General features: G+C 41.3%; 1 protein-coding gene across 1 annotated transcript in view; it reads left to right on the top strand.

The window, feature by feature from the left end:
• Window positions 1-24,392, top strand: part of PLPPR1 (phospholipid phosphatase related 1) — a 71,546-nt gene that overhangs the window by 19,630 nt on the left and 27,524 nt on the right. The window contains exon 2 of the mRNA XM_059833880.1: window positions 16,862-17,050. Coding sequence (XP_059689863.1) covers window positions 16,862-17,050 — 189 coding nt within the window. The remainder of the gene's footprint in view (window positions 1-16,861; window positions 17,051-24,392) is intronic.

Consider the following 24,392-nt stretch of genomic DNA (forward strand, 5'->3'; position numbering starts at 1 on the left):
GTGGGTGCAAACTGAAGCAGGAAATTGCATTTAACAGAATAAAAAGTTTTCTTCCTTTTAAGGGTGATTGAAGACCAGGACAGGTGGTGCAGAGAGGTTGTGGAGTCTCTGTCCTTGAAGATATTTAAAGCCCAACTGGATGTGGACTTGGGCAACCTGCTCTAGCTGATCCTGCTTTGAACCAGGGAGTTGGACTAGGCAATTTCCAGAGGCGCATGCCAACCCCAGCAATTCTGTGAACTACGGAAGACAGCCTGGCACCTTGTTCAGACATGTTTGTCACTGGTGGCTCCATATAATTGTTCTCTTGTTCGCCAGGTCTCCTTGATGCTGTAACATGTGGATTATAAGGGGAGCTGTATTTCAGTTTTACAATGGGGAAACAGAGGCACAGAGTGACTAGTCTACAGTTATTCCTTTGGCTAGGGTCAGGATCTCAGCATCTGCATATGAAGTCTTTTATCCTGACTTTTGCTTCGGTCTGAGACATGACTGTCTCGGATTTGTCTGAGAAAACTAGTAGCTGCTAGTTGAATACTCACCTCTTCTCTTCTTTGTAAATCTTTTTTTTTTTATGGCCTTGAACTATGAACAGAATTTTTCATAGCTAAAGAAAGTAGTTTTCTCTTAGAACTAAACATTTAGCAAGTTACAGCTCCATTGCACTGGCACAACATTTTAAAATATATTTTAGTAATAAATAAGTGCAGTCATCTGTAAAGCTGCTGTCTTTGAAACGCTATTACTCAGCCTTTTCCTTTCTTCTTTTCCTCAGCAGGTAGCAGAACAGGAATATTGAAGCATTAGTCATTTCAAAATGTGATAAAGTGTTTTCATGCTTATGGGAAAAGGAGAGGGATTAAACAGATGCTTAAAAGGTGTCAGAGTGCCATGCCATGAGAGGAAGAATATTAGAGACACTGCTGCAAGAAGTAGTTAATAATAATAAATGAAGAACTTGGCAGCAGGGCGAAGAATGTAAAATTGTCATTTGTTGTAATTGATTAAACTGTCAGAACGTCATTTACGAAGGGAAGGAACAGTCCAGGCACACACGAGTAAACACTCTCTGACTGCAGGGAGAGTAGAGATCTGAATGCCTATCAAAATCTTCCTAACAGAACAGTAGTTTGAGCACAACAAAAGAGGAATAAAATGTGCTCCTTTTTGGTATGTGCGTAGGTCCAGTCTGGTGGAGGGAGAGCCCCTGCTGCAGAAAGACATCTGTGGCAAAAGGTCTGACTGCAGCCTCTTGTCTCTGCATACCCATTTACTGCTGGGAAATGGTTTGCCTAGTTCTAATCCCAAACACCTATGCAGAGCACTTCCACAGTTAATGAAGCTTTCAGAGAAAGGGCCAACTGTTAACACCTTTCAAAATCAATGGCAACATGGCCATTAGTTTCAAAGGCAGCAGAAAGGGACCCAAGAATGTACGGTGTCTAGGTGTTTGGCTTCTCTGAGGCTTTACATTTAGCATTGGATTTTCTCAGTTGAGAAATGTTGTAGCACAATAGTTCTGTTCTTTCTAAGAGCAAAATAGAAGTTACTGCTGTTCTTCAAAACCTCACAGCTCCCCAACTTGCCAGTCTACCTGCAATGTTCACTAAAATATAAATGTGGATATATGTACTGATTTGCTTTGGAGTTAGGCTTCCTTTCTACTCACATTTGCACTGCCCAAAGCCACATCTTTTAAGAACCTGACAGGATTGGTTTCTGATTGAGATTCTCTCCTAACAGACGGATTGATGACCAGAACAAAAAAAAGATGAAAGTACAGGCAAAAATGTCTGAGGAGAGAGCAGATTTGGAAGATATTCTCATTGTGAGGAAGGTGAGAGGATGGGCTTTCTGATGAGCTGCTCTTCCTAACCATGCACAGTTACTCTGTGACTTTATTCTGAGGTTTCCCTCCCTGGAGATGTGCTTCCCTGAGCCTGCAAGTCAGTGGTGCTGGGGAGTGTAAAACAGCTTCCCCTTCCTTTGGCCCCTTCCAGCAGCTTTTAGATCTGTCAGCCTGATGGGGAGCTTTTTTACAGCTTCTTTGGTCTTCGTGGAAGGGTAATGTGTGAATGAGGCAATGGCCTGTGGACCCCATGGCAGCAGTCTGCAAGAAGGTAGCTCCTTTATTCCAAGTAACAGGCTGGGAATGATCTTCAGGTTAAGAAAGATGCATGGTGTACAACAATAACCAACTATTCTTTGGGAGGAGAGTATGTACTACTATGTAGAAGGCTATTCTACTGTAGTGCACCTTGGCATTTGTCTAGAAGTCAGGGTGGGCAAAAGCCCCTTCTTTACTATGTTTTCCCTTTCCTCAAATATGTTGCTAGAAATGTCACCCAATCCATCATTAACATTTAAGTTTACAGTCTGAAAACAAGCACAGGGAAAGTAAGGATTGTGTTTTGGTGTGGTTTGGTTTTCATTTTCTTCGGATCTTTGTTCCTTTTGTATTTTGCTTTATCCTAGTTCTCCTTTTCAGCTGATTCTCCCACTGTCAGTCCTTTCAATCTTCAGAAGGATGCTTGCTTTTCTACCTACAAGGACACATCAGAAATCAAAATAAACATCTGCATCTCTCAGTGAACAGCTTTGCTTAAAGATACTGCATGAAGATACCGCAGAGCAATCATGAAAAGCATACTGAGAAGATATATTAGTATGTTGTGCCAGAATCCTGTGTCTTGTCAGGATCTGTTGCTTCTTGTCATTTGAGGAATAGATTTTCCTGACAGCTTCTATATAAGTGAAAACAGTCGTTACATTAAAATGCCTTTAGAGTGCATGACGGATTTAACAGCTTTTATGAGCCATTTGTACAGTGAAATACCATCAGTCAGTGAACCATTCTTAGGGTTGTACGGCAGCTTGGAAGTTGTTTTACCCAAGGCCAGCATTTCAGCTTTCCAGGGCAGTCCTTGTATTGGACACTTAGGGAGCACACAGCCTTATGCAAATAAAATGTGTGTGTGTGCCAATCAAATCCATATTTTGTGTGGAATGACTGTGGTATTTCAAAACTAAATAAGCTGCAATTTTGTGTTTTGGTTACTGAAATTAGGCAGATAATGAATTACGACAAGATTTTGCAGTATCTCTAGTGCACTGGATGACTCATGCCAGTATAGTCCAGGTTAAGAACTGCTGTCAAAAAGAATCAAACTCAAAGCAGCCCTTTCACAGAAGAACACGTCTTGTTTCAAGTTAGAAGGACAAATTCTTATTAAACTTTTTGGGTGTTGCTCTGAGTTTTACAAGGCTTTTATTATTTTGCTATATTGCAATATTTAAGTATTCCAACAAGTTTCATGAATGGCGATAATTCTGAGGCTGGAACAGACTATTAGGTAGATTCAGAGTGATCTCCAGTGAAAAGCAAGCTGCAGAACTTTATCCAGACAAGCTTTTCTGGAATACAGTGTCTTGTTCATGACTAAAGCACTTCTTTCATAAAAATGTCTCACATAGTGTGAAGATGTCATGAGAGGGCAACTGTCTGTCCTGTCCTGTCCCATCTACACCCCAATGTATACCTCATTTGGATGCTTGTGCATTACTGGAGTCCTTAGGCTGCTGTAACTGTTACCTGTAGTCGTAGGAGTTTTGTTAGGCTTTACTGCACTGCAGAATGCTCTTTGCATTACAGTCATTGTCAAATCTCCCTCAAGCTCCGGGGAGACAGACCGAAACGCATTATGAGGCAGGTAACTGGGGGAAGATCTGCTCTCCAGACACATATCCAGTGCCTGGACTCACTCCCCAGGGAGCACTTTAGTGTAATGAGTGCTGACATACTGGACCTACTGAGGCCTCATAAAACATGCCCTCCATTGGGAGGCTGGGATAGGACGTAGTCAGATGAGGAGCTAAAAGCCTTGGTTGGCTCAGTGCTAGATGTTGATCTATTGTATTTTAGAACAGAATCTCATTTTTTAGTGGAACAAACCCTGAATCCTTTGAAGCACAATTTGGAAAGTAGTTCTTTGAGGACATCCTGGCAGACTGTTTTCTATTTCCTAACCCTCCTGTGGGCAGTTTAATGAGATGCAAAGAACTCTGCCTGCACTTAGAAGAATCAGTGACCGATGTTCCAAGTCTTCCAACAAAACAAGCTCTTCCAAAGCAGCTGTTTCTAGCAACGGCTGGTTGTATGATGCTTGAGACATGGAAGTTTTTACTAATGTGTTAGGTGCTGGATTTCATGAAGTCAGTAAGAGCTCCCTTAACAAGTCCTGAAGATGATCCCAGGATTTTGTACTGTTTGTTTTGGGCAAGCCCTAGTTGTGCAGGATAACCAGTCCTGCAGTGTAACTCATTTTCATCAGCTGCAAGTAGTCTTATGTATCTGCCACCTCAATATCTCTCCCTTTCCTCTCTCTCTCTCTTAGTTGCAACAGCAAGTTTTTAAACTTGGGGAAACCTGTATAGGGCTGCTTTGAAAAAAAGCACCTGTTCTTGTCATTGGAGGTGCTGTATAGGTATTATCAGTGCTGGTACATGTCTGAATACTAAAAAGTTCAGTGATGTTCTCTTCGTTTGAAAATGCTGATTCTGCAGATGCTTTGATGTGCAAATCAAAAGAAAAGAAAACATGCCCGTGGCTTCTTCTAATTTAATATCAGAATAGTCAAAATATATCTATGCTCTGCTTCTGTTGCTAAAAAAAAACATTCAGAACAGATGCCATTTTAACGCAGCCTTTTTCTCCTAAGAAAATTACTTACTCTCTAACACAGTTTGTTGATCATTTTAAGGTGTTAAGTGCTGGAAGCAGCAGTTTCCTGGCTGTGTGCCATTTGGAAGTGGATAGAGCATTAATGCCACCTGCCGAAAAGCCTTATGGGACCTGCTCAAGGGAAGTTATTTTCTATACTTGGGGCTTGGAGGTTTTAATAACACTTGGTAATAGTGATAACATTCTTCATGTACAAAATAAAAATAAAAATAAAAAAATCTGATGCATTCTCTCTCTTGACAGGTGGAAGTTTAATTCTCTTCTCCCCTTGATTTTATAAATCTCATCCTGACATTTATCAGGAAGGCTATATCAGACCCAACCTTACTCAGTGTTTCTGAGGTCTTGAAGGACTAATAGTATAAACGTCAGGTTTTGCTAAGAGAGGAGTCTTAATTTTCACACACAGAAGATAGCTGCCAATTTCACAGGAAGTTCAGAAGACCTTTATTACTACAGCTGTTTGAGGAGCACATTTTGTTTTACTATTGCATAACTGTTTTTTGCCATAAAACGGCAGCAGGTTGCGTGTACCTGAGGAAAGCATGTTAAGTGAATTGCAAGATTTGTATATGAGAGACAAAAAAAGTGTGGGGCATACCATGATGTCCCAGACACTGGAGCCAAAGCTAGAAGGTTTGGACCTGAAAGCAAGACCTAAGTTATTTTAGAGAGTAGTTTGCTACTGTAGCAGACAAACAGCTTAATGATCCGCATCCTTAATGTGGGTATCATCTGAATGTTGCTTCAAGTCCCAATGTTACTGTGTATTTAAAACTATTCTTCATTTTTCTCAAAAATTCCACTCCTGGAGACAGGTGATGATGTGACAATCTCAACTTTAGTTTAAAAACATTAGCTGTATTTCCAGCTTTTTATTATGGAGAAAAAAATTTACAGTGCTATCCCAACGAATGTAATTCCTGTCAAAATTTTAAATTAATGGTTCTTTGTGCTACACATATGGACATACTGTGGATTATTGTAAATGACACATAGATTTTAATACAGAAATACCAGACCAGATTCAGTAACTTTTATGCTAACAGTGAACAAAGTAAGAAGGAGATCACAGTGTGCCTGGAGTAAGGATCAGCCCTGAGTAAAAGACAAAGGAGTAGAGCCAATGCTCCGATTATCTCTTCCTCTTTAACTTTGACACCTTCAGTCACCAGCTCATTGCTAGATTGACCTTCTGACAGAGGAGCTTTGCGAATTGCCTTCAATAAGGTTTAGGAAAAAACCTGTATTCTTTCTGTTGTTTGTTACTGTATGAAAACTAACACAAGATAAAATGCTTCTGACATGAACACCTAGATTCATTCTTCGTAACTGATAATTTAAATTATCAGTGTGGTTACTTTTCCCTCAGAGTTGGTGAAGAGTGAAATGGGCACTCTGAGGTGCTATTTACTGGTGCTATTTAAAAATTGCTATTTAATGGTGCTATTTAAAAATTGCCTCCTGGAAATGCCTCTCTTCTCCAGGTTAGTAGCTACTGTCAGAGTGCAAGCGTAGGAAAGTGGGGTATTGTCAGTCATTTCCTCAGCTGTGCACAATCTGATGTCAGGGAGCAACTGATGCTCGTGACCAAATAGCCCCCACAAGTGTTGAACCCACCTATTCTTCCTGTTGGAGATAATCCCCTTTGAAATTCCTGGCTGCAAATTTACTGATCATAAAATCAGCACCTCCTCTTTTAAACTACATAAAACAGTGACAAAGACTTCTTTTTAAAATCAGGATGAAACCCACAACAGGTTATTAAAGAAATTGCTACGCTCAGCAAATGGCCTGGAATTCTAGCTCTAATTTTAAAAAATGAGATGATCTTGTGAAAAATACAGGGGAGAAACTGAACATATTAAAAACATAAAACACTACAGACTCTGCATGGTTCACTGGTAGTTTGGCATTTGGAATTTAATGTTGCATTAATGCCCCCTGCTGATAAGCCTTCAAAGATCTACTTTGGATCAAGCTCAGTATTTAATAGTACTGTGCGTCAATACTTTCCTTAAATTAAAAAAAAATCCAGCATATAATTCATCATAACTGGATTTGTCTTAAATAAATCACATTTTCTTTTAAGTTTGCTCCATAACAAGACCTGTGCTGTCACATAAGTACTAACAAAAAAGTTGTGTAATTGTCACATATGAACCCTTCCTATTGTTTGTTTAGTAAAATGGACAAAGCGATGTAGCATGACTGTGTAGGAACTAAAACTTAATAAGAGAGGGAATCTTTAAAGTTTTGTAAAGAAAGCAGATTATTATAGCAATATATAGCTTGCCAAAATACAGAAATTGGAAGAGATTGAACAGATGTATTGCTATTCAGGGTTATACTAGGGGGAGCTAAAAGATAGGCCTTTTCACAGCATTTATTATCTGTTTCCTAGCAAAAGAAAAGATATCATTACTATTGATTTTTATAGAGACGCTCTTGCATATGGCAACACAGGTACTACCTGATTCCGTAAGAGAGCTGGGGATTCATTTCCTCCCTCTTCAAACCACTGGGGAAATGCTGTTCTTTTGATGTTAGCGATTAAAAAGACACTACTGCGTTTTTTCCAGTTTTCAAAACCTATGCTGCTGAATCTTTCCTCTTTGTCCATCCATTCCTCTCTGAGGTACATAAAATGTTGCGCAATTGTCTGTAGCATTGGCTGACCACCTAAAGGTTGTAGGGACATCCACCCTTGTGTGTCATTCCCTCTGAAGAGAGTGAGGAGACCTGTGTTGTCCCTTTCCAGCATCAAGGTAAGTTTAGCCTTTCACAGGCAGAGCTCATGTAAAAAGGCTGTCCCAAGGCAGCTTAGCTCATCAGGAGTGCAGTGAACACTGTGAGAGCAGGGTCAGGCTGTTACAAGATGGGGCCACAAACCCCTGGGTGAAAGCTGGGCAGGGGTGGGACAGAGGTACTCCTGGAGCCCCCCTGCCCTCCCTGTGCGCAGGGTTCCAGGCAAAGATCAGGCATTCTGCACGGAAACTGATAACCCGCCCATGCCAGCTCTGCTCCCAGTCATCAACAGCTTGCACAGATACTGCCTTATGAATTCAGAGAATTGTGCATTTTTCCCTTTCAGCAGGAATTCAGAGAGATTGTGAAGGGAGAAAGACTGTTGCAGCTCATAGACATGTGGACATTTCCTACAGCAGTGTCATGCATACAGTACATTTTTGCACGTGTCATAGTATTGGAACATTACTAGGGAAGAGCATGTGGGAAAAGGCCAGCAAGTTTTGTAGCATTAAAGCACTGATTTTTATCAGTGAGAGGAGACTGCGGAGCATTGTTCAATGGTGGCGCAGCCTTACCATGAAAACAGGACTAGGAATGCTCTCTGACCCATGACTTCTGTGCATCTGGTACAGGATCCTATGCATACTGTGCATCAGCCTGTGGTTTAAATAGCTATAAAATAGCTGGAAGTGCAGACCTTGAGTTACATAGATATGTACAGCTTCTTGTACTCAAGTCACTAACACGAAGAATTAAGAGGAAGGCAGGACCGGTTGGGAAGCACCCACTTTACACTTAGCTTGACATATGAGTGAAGAGGGCAGTTGATCAGGACTATACCACATATGCTTTCCTTTGGTGGCTCTTTAACAGGCAGGTTAGTTTCACCATTACAGGCATCTTCAGGAAACAGCATGGCAGATCTATAAAGAATTTTCCTTTGTTGTTTGTAAAAGCATTTTTAATAGTCTTTGAGTTAATGGGCCCTTTCCTTACAAAGGCAATGGTCACAGATTACATGTGAGAAAAGGAAAAAAACCCAATAGGACAGAATCAATCGTTCACTATTTAGTCAGAAGCAGTTACGTGGTTCTTGGACAACCACGGCATAAGATGGCAACTACTCGCACACCCATTTCTGCTGTAGTAGACAGCCAACAGCCCAGGATTTGAAGCAAGGTATCTCCATCTCTTGAGTTTTCTCCACTACAAACACGTGTGCTGAGCAAGTAGTGTATGTAGGATAGAGGAGGGCAAACTGCTATTGATGTCAGTTATCTTTCTTAGTTGATAAGGTCAGTGTCAGATTTCAGTGGATCTGTGAAAATTTGTCGGCTCTCTGAGGTTTTTTTGGCAGGGGTGTATCATGTGATGCATTTATCTGGTATGGCACCTTGTCTCCTCTCAAGCTTACACAACTTTCAGTGCTGATGTCAGAGGAATCATCCCAAAGGTTAGAACATGCTCTAGCATCCTTGTCAGCAGTCTGAGAGGGAAGGTAGACAAGGAGTTGCCAAGTTTGTTCATGGCATGTCGTTTTTGTTCCCTCAGAAGGGCGGAGATGTTTTCTGAGATCTTCTCACTCCTCCTGGAACGGCGCATTGTAAGAGTTGCCCAGGAGTATCATGGATATGAAGGTGGTCTTCCTCCCATCTTATTACAGGTCCCAAAAGAATGAATGAAGGAGACAGAAACAAAAGCCATTACAAGAAAATCCATCTCTAGTGGAAATCCAAAATACCAGTGGAGGTCATATGCAGCTTAGATTTTTGTGTTGATATGGAGAATTACTAACTTTGAAGAGATAGATGCCAGGAGAAAAATGTTTTTTTAATTAATAGGAGTACCAGAGGATTAGAACTTGTAATGGACCCCTGGAACTGGAGTTCAGAAATCCACCAGCTCTGCATCAGTCTTGTAACAAACACTGCTTCCAACAACCTGGACCCACTACCTCCGATTATTCCTATCCTACCCGGGTACCTGAGCAAATGCAAAGATATTTGTCTGTGATGCTTTGGGCTTGGTTCATTTTTATACTCAGACCTTGGCTACATAAAAACTATTACGCTGTTATTATACACAGCACAGCATGTGGGTAGGCGTCCCTCCTCCCTTCAAGCTGACAGTTTCAGCCTGTGAGCGATCCATGGGCCACAGTTACCTGCCAAAGAAAGTAGGCTTAATTTTATTACATAAGAATCACTGGTAAAATGTAAGGGTCTACAAATTAAAAGGTTGAAAACCATTGCTTTAAACTGAGAGAATTGGAGCAGTGTGTAGAATGGATTGAGTTACACCTAATAATCAAGGTGACCCCTGCTGTTGTTTATTTGATTTCCTACATATGAAAAAGTTTTACCAGTTGCAGCATTTCTATGCCTTTATGTCTCTGTTACCATTAGGAGAACTGTACTGCTTCAACTACACAGCTAGAGCTGGAGAAATCTGGCTTCTTTATACGGACGAGCTCTTAGGTAATGTTAAGTTTCTGTAGTGTAACACATAGAAATTCTTCAAGGACCATTACATAAAAAAGAACCTGAAACCATTTTTAACCAGGTGTCAGTATTTTTAAAGGCCATGCTACTCTCACAAAACCTCTTTTCCTGAAACAAGTGCCTTAGGAAGATGTAAAGTCCTCTTTCGTCTGAGAGTGTCTTCTTCAGCCTTATAAACTATACCTAGTCCCAACTTAATTGCTAAAATGGTAAAATAATACAATTAGTTCTTGAAATGGACTTGTAAGAAGCCTTGCAGAGTCCGCTCTGATTTCTACACAGCCCCAGCTTCAAAAGCCTGTGTGTGCTAATAACCCCTCTCTGCCTACAAGCTGCTTTCCAGCTTGTGCCACCATGCTGACTGGACTTAAAAGCTCCTGTAACAAAGCCATGTCCTGTAATTGGCTGCTCTCAGAACAGACCGTGACTTTTGTGTGCTGCAGTTGCTTAGGAAAACTGATTTTAGAATCAGATTGCAAAACCAGTTATATCAGGTGAGGGAGAGAAAACACTTCTGAAGACGGGCAGCTTAGAAAGATCATTAGCTTTTGTATTTATTCTGACAGTGTAAAATACATGTTTATTCGGCATAACGAAACTATTCACTTGGAATTATTTTATGATTAAGTGGAATTCCAATATAGGTTGTTTTTCTCACTGTCTCCAAGTGAAGTATTTGTTCATTACACATTTCTCTAGCTGCTTTGTCTTTTTTTTTTTTGGTAGTATTTTCATAAAAAGTAGATTATTTGCTGCATCCAATCCCTTCGCAACCTATAAGATTACACAGTCGGCCAGATCCTTACCATCCATTAAAAACATCAATTCACTGCATTCAGAGACTGTAAGAGCCTTTACTGTCTGATACACTCTTCCTACAGACCTGGATATGCTACAGAAGTGTGAAGGTTAAACCTTTTAAGACATGTCATTTGTCATAAAATGGTACAGAACAGGTGCTTAACAAACTGCTGTAGAGACCAAGTCTTTTGCTGATCCCTTGAAGAATTCACACTGCTAACTCCCATTAATGCTAATGGGAGATATGTACCTACTACCCTCACACCTCAGTGCAAAAATAGGCCTTTTAGCTGCTAGCGCATCTGGATCAGATGGACTTCTAATTAATTGCTGTCTCCATCTTCTTTGTTATTTGTAAGGGTAGGCTTGGGCTTGTCTGAGGGGGTGTTTAACATTTTCCTTACCACTTGACGACTCTACAATGTGAAACTGTAGACCCTTCTTAAGAAGTTACAGTCAGGGTGTCAGCATAGGCAATTTCAGGAGTCCTGAAAAAATTCCCAGAGACATACTGTGAAGAGGCTTGTCAAGGTAATTGTTTTGAGTAAAATTACCATGTAATAATACAAATCCAGTATTTTCCAGGAGTCTGTAATTCTTCTGCCAGTATTTGAAAGAAGTCTGATTATTTAAGAAAACAAAATATAACTAATGAGATGTTTTCTTTCTCTATTTATGTCAGGTACAAACACTAGAGATAAGAACTCTGTATCAGATGAAGGATAATTTAGTAAGTGGATATCAGTTGAACACAAATAAATACAGACAACGCTTACCAAAAAATTCTTGGCCCCTGAACCAGCATTAGTTTCTGAGGCCTCAACCTAAACAGGATGCTTCAGGAAACAACCTCAATTATTTTTGGATAAAGGATTGATCTGCTTTTAGAAAAGTAAAAATGGGTCATGAAATTTGACAATCCATGTGATTTCTTCCAATTTGCTGTGCTTCTAACAACCCTCTGCTGCAGCAGCAAGATTTGAGTTCCCATCTCCAAGGAAAAACAGCCTGGCTTCCCTCACAGAGAAAGACCTGGACCCAACCCTGGGCAAAACAGTGTTGGATGCACAGTTAAATATTTCTGATATTACCCAGTAGAGAGCAAAGACACACTCTTAACAATTCCTTCCAGCAGTAACTTAGGAGTCCTATACATAGCTAACCTGTCTGTTTTCATGGCACACATATGTTACGACTGTTGGATGCTCCACTGTGTCTATTCCAAGAGTCATGCTCTCATCACCTAGCTCAAAAAAGAACACCAAAGTTTTTCAGGCTTTGCATAACAATTGGTCACTAGAGTTTATTCGGGGGGGGGGGGGAGGTGGAAATCTGATTAAAATGGGTGGAACTGTGAGCCACAGCATGTGTGTCGAGAGTTGAAAACACTCGTTCAGGTTTGTGATGCTCTGCTCATGAAATTGTGACAGTTTCAGTTCATGAACTGAAACCCACTGAAGCTTGCTGGAAACAAACTGAGCAAGGGTATCAATAGGTATCTCATTGACTATTCACTAAGGAACACCTCATGCGAAATACTGGTTTGGTTTCTTTCAGAAGGAATAAAAATATAGTCTTTTATGTTGTCATTTGTGTGCAAGAACAATTTTCCAATTATCAGTCACACGCATTAAAGGCATTAGAAGATATATTATCAGTAGTGTGTGGGAAGGCTGACAAGCTGAAAGAATTTAACTATTTATGTATAAATGCCAGCAGTACTTGGGGGTTTTCAGGTTCATTCATATGGATTTGCATTATGATTTATATGAGTGACAAAACACACAGAAAAAGGAGATTTTTGCAGTGGCCGTTTGCCTGTCTTACAGGACATAGAGATTGTATGCTTAGAGACTACATGAGACATTTTTGCAGCCTCTTCCTTTTCTCCCTCAATTTCTTGCTCCTTTATTAAGAACTCTGGGGAGTCTTCAGTATAGGCTGATCAAAAAGCTCTGCCTCCCACTGTGTCTACTGTCTTTTAACATTAATCTCTGTCTTTTACAGCTTTATGTCCCTTTCCCAAATGGGGTTGGCCTCTTGCTTTCTTGTTTGCAAAACAGGAGGCTCTTTTCTGTGGGTAACAGTAAAAAAAAAAAAAAAAAAAAAAAATCTTCCGACTGTTGTTAAGGGAACTGGGAAGTGCTTTGCAGTGAATGAAGAGAGTGCATGAAGCTCTGGGACTTCAGTCCCACTATCTGGTATTGTAATAATTTTGGTTTGGATGTGCAGTGGTCTCTGAGTTATATTGACATTATTAAGGAGGAGGGGAGGATTTCTGGATGTATCCCAGTAGCCTTGGGATTAGTGCGACTGAATTGTACTGCTTACTTTGAAAATTCTCTTTCTTTATGCTCAGGACACAATCTTATACTACTGCCTGATTAGCACCTGCAACAAACAATTACCAATTGCTCAAAGAAGATTGCAAGACTTGCTTCATATTTCTTGGACGTTTAAGAAAGTGATTTTTTGATTGCAGAGAACTACAACTTAAAGAGGAGCAAGGGTGTGCAGTGATAAGAAGGTCTGCAAGGACAGAATCAGTGTGGGCTTGTAGAGCAGTGCAGAATTTAATAGTGTGGCAAGGGACAGGTGTTAAGTGCTACAGAATTAATCCATTTAAATAGTTGGCTTTGTGGAAAAAACACACACCAATTGTTTAAGTCCAGCTAAAATCTAAAATCAAGCAGGAGTTTTTAAACGGAGTTGAATCAAACACATAGTGTGTTTCCTTAACACTATAATGAATGAGCTTCTGCAGAATCAGGACCTAAGCAAATATCATTGAGCTTTTTCATGTGCAAATTATTGACTAATCCAGAAAAATCTGGTCCAGAAGAAAGGTAAACCTTAGCCGTGCCACAGGCTCTACTGAGACCTAAGGGCAGTCATTTTATCTCCTCTGCTTTTGTCCCCTCTCTGTAAAATGATGATAAGAGCATTTTCTTATCTTACAATGGAGTTGTGATGATAAATATTAAGGATTATGACATGGTTAAATACTGTGGTAATGGAGGCCATTAAGCACCTTAGACACTGCTATTCATTGGCTGCTTTTCTAAATTGAATTATTGAGCATTTTTAATTTTTCCCAAGTAAACTCTAGGAAATCGGTTGATAAGGTTTAGTAAATAAACCCTGCAAAATGTCAGTGTTAAACTGCATTGTGTTTTCTGAGTTACGTTACCGGATGTTTTGTATCTTTATCTTAAGTCAGCCTACCTGTTCTTCACTGCTTCTTTCAGTGACCATGGCTGGAGGGGGTGTTTCGGATAGGAAGGGTGGCGTCAGATTGCTTCTGACAGCCCTGGGCGTATGAGGTGCTGGAGTTGAGCTTAAATACCTCTACATCCAGGCATCCTGTAAACTGGAACATGTTTGTCTGCACATGTCAGGTAGAGTAGTGATAGTGTCATTGCCTTCCTCTGATGTTAATTTATAAAACTGAGTTGCCCAGGGTTGATCAGGAAATCTATAGCTGGTCAAGGAGTTAAATTCAGACCTTCTAAGTCCTTAATTGTAGGACTGTGTTTGTTTATATGGAATCCCACTGACTCATCCAGGATGCTGTAAATGTCTCTGGGGAATACACAAACAACAGCATCTTGCTTTACGGTTGTTAAAAAAAAAGTCCTTTTGGGCAGGTGTGGGGGCTTGAAAATGTCAGGATAAACAATGAAAGTTGAAAAAAATAAGTACTTAATTCACCTACACATTTAAGAAATTGAATGCTCTAGCAGTTCCATTTAAAGCTATTACTATACGATCCAGATAAAATTACGTGAGAGAACACATTTATTCACACACCTTTAGAGGTAGATATTGCATAGGGAAAAATGCACAGACTAAATCTTTAGATTTTCCATCCAGTTCCAGCTGTCTCCAATGGACACCTCAGGACACAGGAGAAGTGTGAGCGGGAAGGGAGCGGCAGAGAGCAACTGCCTTGTACTCACCATACAAGGTTAACCTATCTGCAGTTCGTTGTGGGGTGGTAGATTTCAAAGTTCTGGATCTTAAGTTACTGAATCATCAGAAGGAAGCCAAAATCTTCAGAAAACAAATGCTTGATCAACATTTTAGGTTGATGTATTACATTCATGCTGTAAATCAGGGTGGGAGAAAGAGAGAATATGCAACTTTTGGGGAAATAATTACTTAGATTCCTACTTGCTTAAGTTTCTAAAAAGGGGCTATGTGCTTTGTCTGTATAAATTTCACTCGGTACCATAATTCTGTAATCAGCAGAAGCTGATGTTTGACTCCATAGAACTAATTGATTGAGCTAAAAACATTAAACAATCCAGGATGTGTTTTCCAGGGGTAGAATTAATCTGTGGGTTTTTAGCATCTGGTTACAAAATTATATCATTAATTTTTAAGGTAAAAAATGGGGGAAGGTGCAGAATCTCTCAACTTTGGCTACACTTTGCCCTGCTTAAGTCTATCTTACAGGTTACTCGGGAAGGCTGTGGAGTCTCCGTCCTGGGGGGTATTAAAAGGACATGGTCCTTGGGCAACTGGCTCAAGGTGTCCCTACTTGAGGGCATGGGGAGGGGGGAGGTGGACCAGGTGACCTCCAGAGGTCCCTTCCAACCTCAACTACTCTGTGATTCTGTGATGTTCCACTTCCATCAGTGATTTCTCTGATTTCATTTTTTTTTCTATTTTTAGTCTAACACTCACTCAAATATACAATGACTTTAATGGCTGTCTTGTGTGTTAGAGCATATATGCAAGGTTAGGCCAGAGGAATGCATGGATAGTAAGTGTATCTTTGAGATGGAGTTGCCAGAATTATTTGTTAAAGGTCTATTCTTACAATAATCTCACAGCAACACAGTTTTGATGCAGAAGTCTTGGAGGCAAAATACCAAAACCAAGGCACTTTGGAGTTTGTTATTTCACTTTCTTTATTATTATTATTTTCTATGGTGTGGCAAGGTAACTTGTATATGTGACAACTCTTGTAATAGTGGCAGGAGGCACTAGTCTCTATAAAGAGGATTCTGAATCAGATGCTGTAATTGTTGTAATTTCCAAATCAATATTGCTATTTTTGTAAGTGATGGGGATTGTGACACGAGATTTCCTTAGCTGTCTGGCAGAAAGGGAACAAGAATGGTGAATTAATATAACCACTTAATTTCATGAGGTGAGATTAGTGACAACCTTTGTGAGGTTGTTTTGAGATGTGTTGTTGAAGCAGAACGGGAAGCTGACGCAGACACTGACCATAGCTCATGTGCAGTAACTGTGGATATATACAGAAAAAGTTGATAGCTGAGGTTTTCCAACCAGCCCATTTAGCCAGTAATAAACTACCAAAAAAGTGACATGAAAGGTCCTTGCAGTTTATATGTGTAAAGATCCAGACTCAAGGCAGAGTGTTTTTCAAAAGCAGTTGTGATGGAGTGGGGAGGCCAGGCAGTGCAACCAGTTGTTCAGGGAGTCAGGATTTCTGAGTAGACTTCTAAAGCTTTACTCAGAAGCAGCAGCTCCAAGGAAAGGTAAGTGGCAGGAGGCCAATTTGCCTCTGGATGTGTCTTCATCTGGGACACAGAGGGCTCTTCTGGATTAGCACAGGGTGCACATTCTCCAGCATGGGCTTGCGGCTGCAGCTGGGAAGCATTTTGGCTTTAGCTTCCTTTATTCTTTGTAATCATCTTTTCCAGCTCCCTACTGCTGTGCATAGGTTTTAGCTTGTCCCTGTTGGTTCCTGCAGCGCTGCCCCTCGTCCTGCTAGCTTTCATTGATCGTTGCTGCCGTTGACACTCACATGCCCTTTGATAAAGTAGCTGTCAACGCTCCCGTCCCTCTACAAGCCGCGTTACGGACCCACTCCTATCTGAGACATTCATTAGTGTCGTTTGCCAAAAGGTTTATGTAACAGATGTTGCAAAGCGGACACGCAGAAACGCACACACTCACACACCAGTATTGCAAGGGCTGTCGGGGTGACGATAAAGGGAGGATGGTCTGCAGGACTAGAGTAGCTCGAAGGCATAGCTGCATCTGTTAAAAAAGCAACTAACGTCTCTGTGTGACCATGCTGTATTTTCAGCTTGTCATCATGGCTGGGACTGTTCTGCTTGCCTACTACTTCGAGTGCACCGATACTTTTCAGGTGCACATCCAAGGTTTCTTCTGTCAGGATGGGAATTTGATGAAACCATACCCTGGAACAGAGGACGAGAGCTTCATTTCACCTCTTGTGCTCTACTGTGTGCTGGCTTCAACTCCAACAGCTATCGTAAGTATAAGAAATTATTTGAATTCTCCCCGACTGCTCCATAAATAATAGCGGTAGTCCTGTAATATCTTTATCCCCTCTCCTCTCTTTTCAGCTGTAATTGATTTACACTTAGCCGGGTCTCTGTTTTGCCTTAGCCTAATATGATCTTCATCAATTATCTCCAGAAGTAATTATTCTGAGGTAATCACAATGCAAGACTGAGGGGTAGAGCTTGTTAATCCTTTTACAATAGCTTGCTCACTTCAGTGATTAGTTGTGAATTGCCTGGGCTCCAGAGAGGCTCTAATGCAAAGGTGATGTATTACTGGAAATAAGAAAACAGGATAAAGCTGAAGTAAAACCTGGGTCAGACATGCAGTATATCCAGGATTATTTGCTATATTAAAAGAACTGTTGAAGGGCTTTAAAAGGCTTAGGTGAGCAGAAAGATGCTCAATACAAAGAAAAGTAGGAATGCTATTTGCTTTTGATTTATAATCTCTTTATTTTTGGCAGTCACATACACTTAACTTTTTTTTTTACCTGATTTTCTTTACTATCCAACCAGTAAGCTGCAATGTAGCTGTTCTGAGCAAATGAAAATATTCAATTAGCTGAGTACATAAAATTCCAAACAGATTATTGCAGTCACTGGTTAGCAAAACTTTAGTCCTCCATTTTCTCTACAGAAAGCTGTAAATTTCACAAACAGCCAGCTTTGCTGCATTTGTAATTACATTGATAAATTCCTATCAGACAGTGTCTTTATGTACTTTGTTGTTTTGTGTCTTTCTTTTTATTTCTTTATCTTTAATATTTCTTTCTTTTATTAACTTTGCTTTGCATCCCTTTTGAAAGTTGATTAAAACTGTGCATGATGTATTTACTTGTGAAAGGTGAATGCTGCACCAATGTCCTTTTTAAGTTTTGGTCTGCAGTAATGTTAGTGCATGAAACAGTGTAACACAGAATTTGATAAGAAATGTGAGAGAGATCTGCAGAAGAGGCTATAGTTTTTGGTACACGACACCTTCTGAAAATGGGTAGGGGTTTTGAATTTAATTACAACATGAGTTTATGAAAATCCTCCGCAGTAGCAGTATTATTTTCTGCATTGAAACTCAGTTGAATGTTAAGACTTCTATTTCACTTCGTGCTGCAGTGATAGACGATTTGCAAATGAAAAAGATAATACATTTCTCCAACTTCCCCCACATAAACATAGGGCCATTGTTTAGGGAAGTAACTTTCACAGGCAGTGGTTGTAAGGGGAGATTGAGCGTCGCTACCATGCCTTGATGCCGTAACAATGAAGTTAGTGGAAGGTTTGTCCCTTGATTCAGCGATACGGCACTGGGTGGGCAAGTGGTAGTGAGAATGTTGCTCTTTATTTGGATCTTCTGTTTAAATCCTTGCTCTGCCAAAGTTTGCTGCAATCCTTTCAGGTTTTGCTCCACTGGATCAGCATTTTCTTTCTTCTCAGTGGCCCAAGAAATTTTTCCTAGTTACTCTCATTTATGAAAAACTGAATTGGAGTCTTCTTCAGGAGATGAACAATGCTGTTTTTGTAGTTTCCATAGCCCATGTTAAACACAAGGAATGAAAGACTGTAGTGAATGTCAAACAAAGTTTTTGGGTGCAGAGACCTTCAGCTTAGTGCTGTGTGGAGCTGGTGCAACTATCTCATACAATGCAAGCTGTGCAGAGGCACAAGCCTGGGTCCAGAAGTACAGTAATCACCCTACATGATTGGATCCAGTGCTGGATATAAGCTAGTGAGCTCTGCTTCTTGGGTTATGCTATGCCATTACACTGGCTATACTGCTTCGTCTGGAGACAACGTGGTCAGGGACAGCACAGAGCTCTTTGCACCATGCTTCATTGTGAACTTTGTGTACAACCTCAAGGAGGCAATAGACCAAACTTTCCTAGGAAAACATTTTTCTTTCCATTTTTAATGTAGTATGTATTAATACATTATTTAATGTATTATTTGCATTATTTGTATTGTATTGTTTTAATAATACATTATTTAATTATTTAATGTATTACTATTGGGCTAATCTTCAACTAGGGCATATGTCAGAGGGATCTTTTTCTGTCCTCCTGACTGATGCTCAGCACAATGTTTTTATATGAGTAATTTCACTTTATTGTTCATTCCCATCTTTTTCTGAGAGACTTTCCTCTCCTTGCAGGCTAATTTCAGACCTCTGCTTCAGCTAGTAGCTGACTCTGCAGACTGAATTTTGGCAACTATCATTAATAGAAAGCTTGTAAATGAGACAGAAAGTGAGCTCAGAATCTCCCTAAACTCTGTCCTTGCATTGCACTGCTGGTCAGACTGCTCAGAGTGTGAGTATCCCCAGTTGTCATCTGGGTACCTGAATGGGTGCTGCCTGTCATTCAGACTGTCACAGTCTCAGAAGAGATGTTTGATCCAGTTGAATCCCCCAGGGATTTCAGTGAAAGGAGCAAGTGCAGCCATTCCTATTTATACTGTGACGATTGTACTCTCTCTCAGAAAAAAAAACAAAACAAAAACAAACAAACAAACAAAAAAAACACAAAAAAACCCCAAAAAAACAAACAAAAGAACCCACAGAGCTGTTCTTCATGGGAGGGAGCTTTGGGTGCATTCGCTGTGGGTTAAGTTGTAGCTTCACCCTCTACACTTTCCTCTCAGGAGAAATCACTGACATCATACAGCTCCACTGTGAAGACATTACTTAAGTCAAAGGTAATGCGAGTACCTCCTTACAATTACTTTTTCTCCTCTGCAAAACACTTGTTGCTTCACTTTCTGACAACAGACTGGTTGGTTTGGCTAAGAGGATTTACAGCAGCAAATCTGATCTCTCTGTGTTGCCTGCATATTGCCACTGTCTTGACACCTCATGGCGTGAGAGGAGTGATTAATGTTAGAAGGGGTGGAACCCAACAGCATTGAGGGAGCACTGATGGTACTAACTAACAGTGTTTCTGGAGCTATGGAAAATAGCCTAGGAGTCAGTACAAGCTCCCTCATCTGAGGCACAGGCAGTGTTTAAGTGCAGTCCGGTGTGCACAGGTCTGGAGAGGACTCAAAGCCCTGATTTCAGCATAGCTGTGAGATGTTACAATGCTTGCAAACCAAAAGGGAGCATCTTTATAAATTTAATGGAATATATTTGTATTTCAGTCATCTGGCTGTGACAGTGGCCATGGGGAAACGGATGCATGTATTTTATTTCTTCCCTGACAACACTTCTCAGGAGAAGTGCTGTTGTGGATTGGTAGCACTGTACGTGCATTTCTGTGCACTTTTAGTGGAAAAATAAATGAGACCAGCCTATTTTTCTGCAGTTTTATTTGTTGTTCTTGAAACATGTGATGCCGCTGTCTCCATTTAACCATTTTTTTCTGCTACACTGGGTAGTTAATCATCATAAATCAGAATTACAAAAGTCTTTTAATGCTCTTACTGATAACCTCTTAGTCTCTGATAATAAGAGCTTCTTGCAAGGGGAGATGCCTGAATCTCATGATGACACTGTTAAATAAATGAAAATCCTGTATGCCTGACGCTGTTCTGTGAAATGCATTTTTCTCCCAAATGTTCCACTGAGGATGGGTCAAAGGCTTTCATCTGCCTTATTAATTTTTAATTTTCTGAGTGTGTTGGTATTAGCATCTTTGCAGCATAGTAGTAGGATATGGTGAATTTAGTAATAAATTGCACCTACATAAGGAAAAATTTGTTTTTCTTTATAAAGAAATAACTGGCCATTTTATTTCAGATTTAGTGATTTAATCCCTGAAACATACATCTTCAGACTCAAGTAGTAAGTTTTGCTGTTGGCACTGGTAGAAAAAGGGGATTCCTGGAATCCTATGTGTTTTCTATGGAACTTGTTGTTATCTGTAGGTTCTGGTGCCACAAAGAGCTTCCTACGATATCTATGGTTTCATCTTCCTCTCATGTCCATTGTTTCTAATGCCTTTTTTTTTTCTCAGAGACTCTCCCCCTCTTGCAGACTGATTTCAGTTGTACTGATACTATTGGTGGTTGGTTAGTGAACAACTGCTAAATTTCCAGCGTTCCTGTTGTCAGGTGAGATGGGTATAGGAATGCTTTCAGCCTGTCTTACGGTAAGGTAGAAGCTATGGTTATATCATTTTAATTTTTGCAGACAGGAATGTACCATCATAGAATCATAGAACGGTTTGGGTTGGAAGGGACCTTAAAGATCATCTAGTTCCCACCCCCCTGCCATGGGCAGGGACACCTTCCACTACACCAGGTTGCTCAAAGCCCCGTCCAACCTGGCCTTGAACAATTCCAGAGATGGGGCATCCACAGCTTCTCTGGACAACCTGTTCCAGTGTCTCACCACCCTCATGGTGAAGAATTTCTTCCTAATATCTAATCTAAATCTACCATCTTTCAGCTTAAAGCCATTACCCCTTGGCCTATCACTACATGCCCTTGTAAAAAGTCCTTCTCCAGCTTTCTTGTAGGTCTCCTTCAGGTACTGGAAGGCTGCTGCAAGGTGTCCCCAGAGCCTTCTCTCCTCCAGGCTGAACAACCCCAACTCCCTCAGCCTGTCCTCACAGGAGAGGTGGTCCAGCCCTCGGATCATCTTCGTGGCCCTCCTCTGGACTCACTCCAACAGGTCCACGTCCTTCTTATGTTGGGGGACCCAGAGCTGGGTGCAGTACTCCAGGTGGGGTCTCATGAGAGTGGAGTAAAGGGCGAGAATCACCTGCCTCGACCTGCTGGTCATGCTTCTTTTGATGCAGCCCAGGATATGGCTGGCTTTCTGGGCTCATGTTGAGCTTCTTGTCAACCAATACGCCCGAGTCCTTCTCCTCAGGGCTGCTCCACCCAGGCTGTATTTGTGCTTGGAATTGCCCTGACCCACGTGCAGGACCTTGCACTTGGCCTTGTTGAACTTCATGAGGTTCACACGGGCCCAACTCTCAAGCCTGTCCAGGTCCTTCTGGGTGGCATCCCTTCCCTCCAGTGTGTCGACCACACCACACGACTTGGTGTCGTTGGCAAACTTGCTGAGGTTGCACTCGATCCCACTGTCCATGCCACTGACAAAGTTGTTAAACAGCGCTAGTCCCAATACCGATCCTTGCAGAACGCCACTTGTCACTGGTCGCCACTTAGACATTGAGCCTCTGACTGCACCTCTTTGAGTGAGACCATCCAGCCAATTTGTTAAATCTGTCAGATCCACGTCTCTCCAATTTAGAGACAATCCTTGACAGTCATGGCAAGCACTGGGTAGCGTACCTACCAGTCAGTCTCTGGGGGCCAGGGAAGGAGAGTGAGAAGGAGGATATTTGTCTCTGTGGCCTTGCGAGAATAGCACAGAACTTCAGTCTTTGCCTCCACTGCATTTCAAAGGATCAAAAGTTTCCAATATTCCAAAAACTGCCTTTTTTTTTTTTTTTTGTCTTGGGCTTCAGGTGGCCTGCAGCAACATGTCTGCACATTTGGATAGTTGAATAGCTGACCTCTGCATTACAGAGCTTTAGACAGACAACCCCTCATTTTTGTGGTTACAGGTAGTTCAGAAAGGGTGAAATTAGTCAGAGAATAATTGCATTTTTTTGTCAGAGTTGGAGGTCTTAGAACGCAAACCTTTTTCTGGAGGCAAATATAGCATAAGTATTTTACTCAGCTGGTTTTCCAGCAATAGGGAATGTAAAACTTAAGAGCAGCTTGAAAGCTTAAGCACTGGAGCTTGAGTTCCGTGATCACAGGTCTGGTGAATTTAAAAGTGACCTGTCCCACAGCAGCACGTTAAGCAGAGCATGGAGAAAGCGTAATATTTCAATGCACTGTTAATTCCAAAATATTGGGAGGGGTGGTATAAAACACAATAGTTCTTTTAGTTTTTGCCAGTGTGACAATTTTATGAAAACAATGTTTAAAATGGAACAAGTTGCTTTGCCCAGACATAAAATTTTCAAGCCATTTCCTTTAAAATATTCTGGGATGACTCCACCACATTCATTAGTGTCCCTTAAGACTAGCTTTCCCCGTTACGAGGTTACTGCAAATCAGCCAATTCCCCAGCTGGTACTAAACAATCCTTCCAGAGTTCAGAGCTGCTGCCTGCGCTGCTCCATCCATCGTGATTTGTCTGCCCACCCTGGAGAAGCAGAGAAGCTTAGGAACAGAGCCAGCTCACTGAAATGAATACTGAACAGCAGCAGAAAGCTTCAAGGGTGCCATTCTTTGTTTCCTTAAAGCAGAATAGAAAGTGCCACTACGGTTTTCACTCAATTTCAGTTTCTTTCCTTCCATTTCCAGGGAGCAAGTGGCAGCCTACATGTAATTGTTAACTGGCCAGCGCTATTAATTTCTGCAAAGGAGTGTTTGTTTTCAGATAATGTTAGAATCGGTCAAACCGAACTGGTCTGATTATTAATTAGAAGATGAATTACAGTGTTGATCAAATTTACCTGAAGTGGGAGGGAACTGTTCAAACTTCTCTTTACAACTTGCACTTACCTCCCAAGCTTCAGAAACATCATTCTTCTAGATGGTTTTCCTATTCTCTCTGCCACCTTGCTTCCTTGGCTTTGGCTTAGTACAGCCATGTTATTACAGTGATTTATTTCTAGAAGGGAAAACAGGGAGTTTCTGCCTGTGTTGGCTGATTCCCCTGTGGCTGCTCAGCAGCAGATGCCGGAAAAAACAAGAGCGGCTAATGCAGCTCAGAGCTCCGTTACAGTAGCTTCTTCCCAGCTTTTTCAGGCAGAAATCCCTAAGCTGTGCTGGTGATAGTGCTGCCAGAAAGCACAGAGTCCTGTGCTACAGCTTCCTACCCGCCACGCTTCACCCCTGTGCCGGCACGGCAAGCTGGGCGGCAGCGGGGAGGAGAGGTCAGTGTCAATGCCTGGAGTGTCCCTTACTCCTTGTTAAGGAAGAATACATCCCTTTTCCAAGGGGATGTACCACACCCGGTGCTCGCATAGTCCTGGCTTTCAGGGCTGGCCTCCGTTTCAGCTTGGTCCCAGAGCTCCCAGAGCGTGGGGAGATCTCCACTCAAGGGCATTTGGCTCTACCTTCCTTTTATTGCGGGGAAGCAGAGCTGGGGCTGCTCACAGGGTGAAGCTGGAGGAAGAGGCTTGTCAGGTGTCCTCTGCCAGCGGTGGCTTGTCTCCCTCTTAGGAGGCTTGCCGAGGACCCAGCTTGTGAAGTGGTGCATGGCAAGATGGGATGCGTTTGAGTGAGGCAAAGGTGTGCGCATAACTCCGTGTAAATTTTTGTATTCTGGTATTTACACACCATTCTGGAAAATAAATACACCTTCTTTGTTTGGTGTAACACTTTCAGGTGCTTCGACTGACAGTGTCT

The sequence above is a fragment of the Gavia stellata genome, chromosome Z (genome assembly GCF_030936135.1).
Source record: "Gavia stellata isolate bGavSte3 chromosome Z, bGavSte3.hap2, whole genome shotgun sequence".
Classification (NCBI taxonomy): domain Eukaryota; kingdom Metazoa; phylum Chordata; class Aves; order Gaviiformes; family Gaviidae; genus Gavia; species Gavia stellata.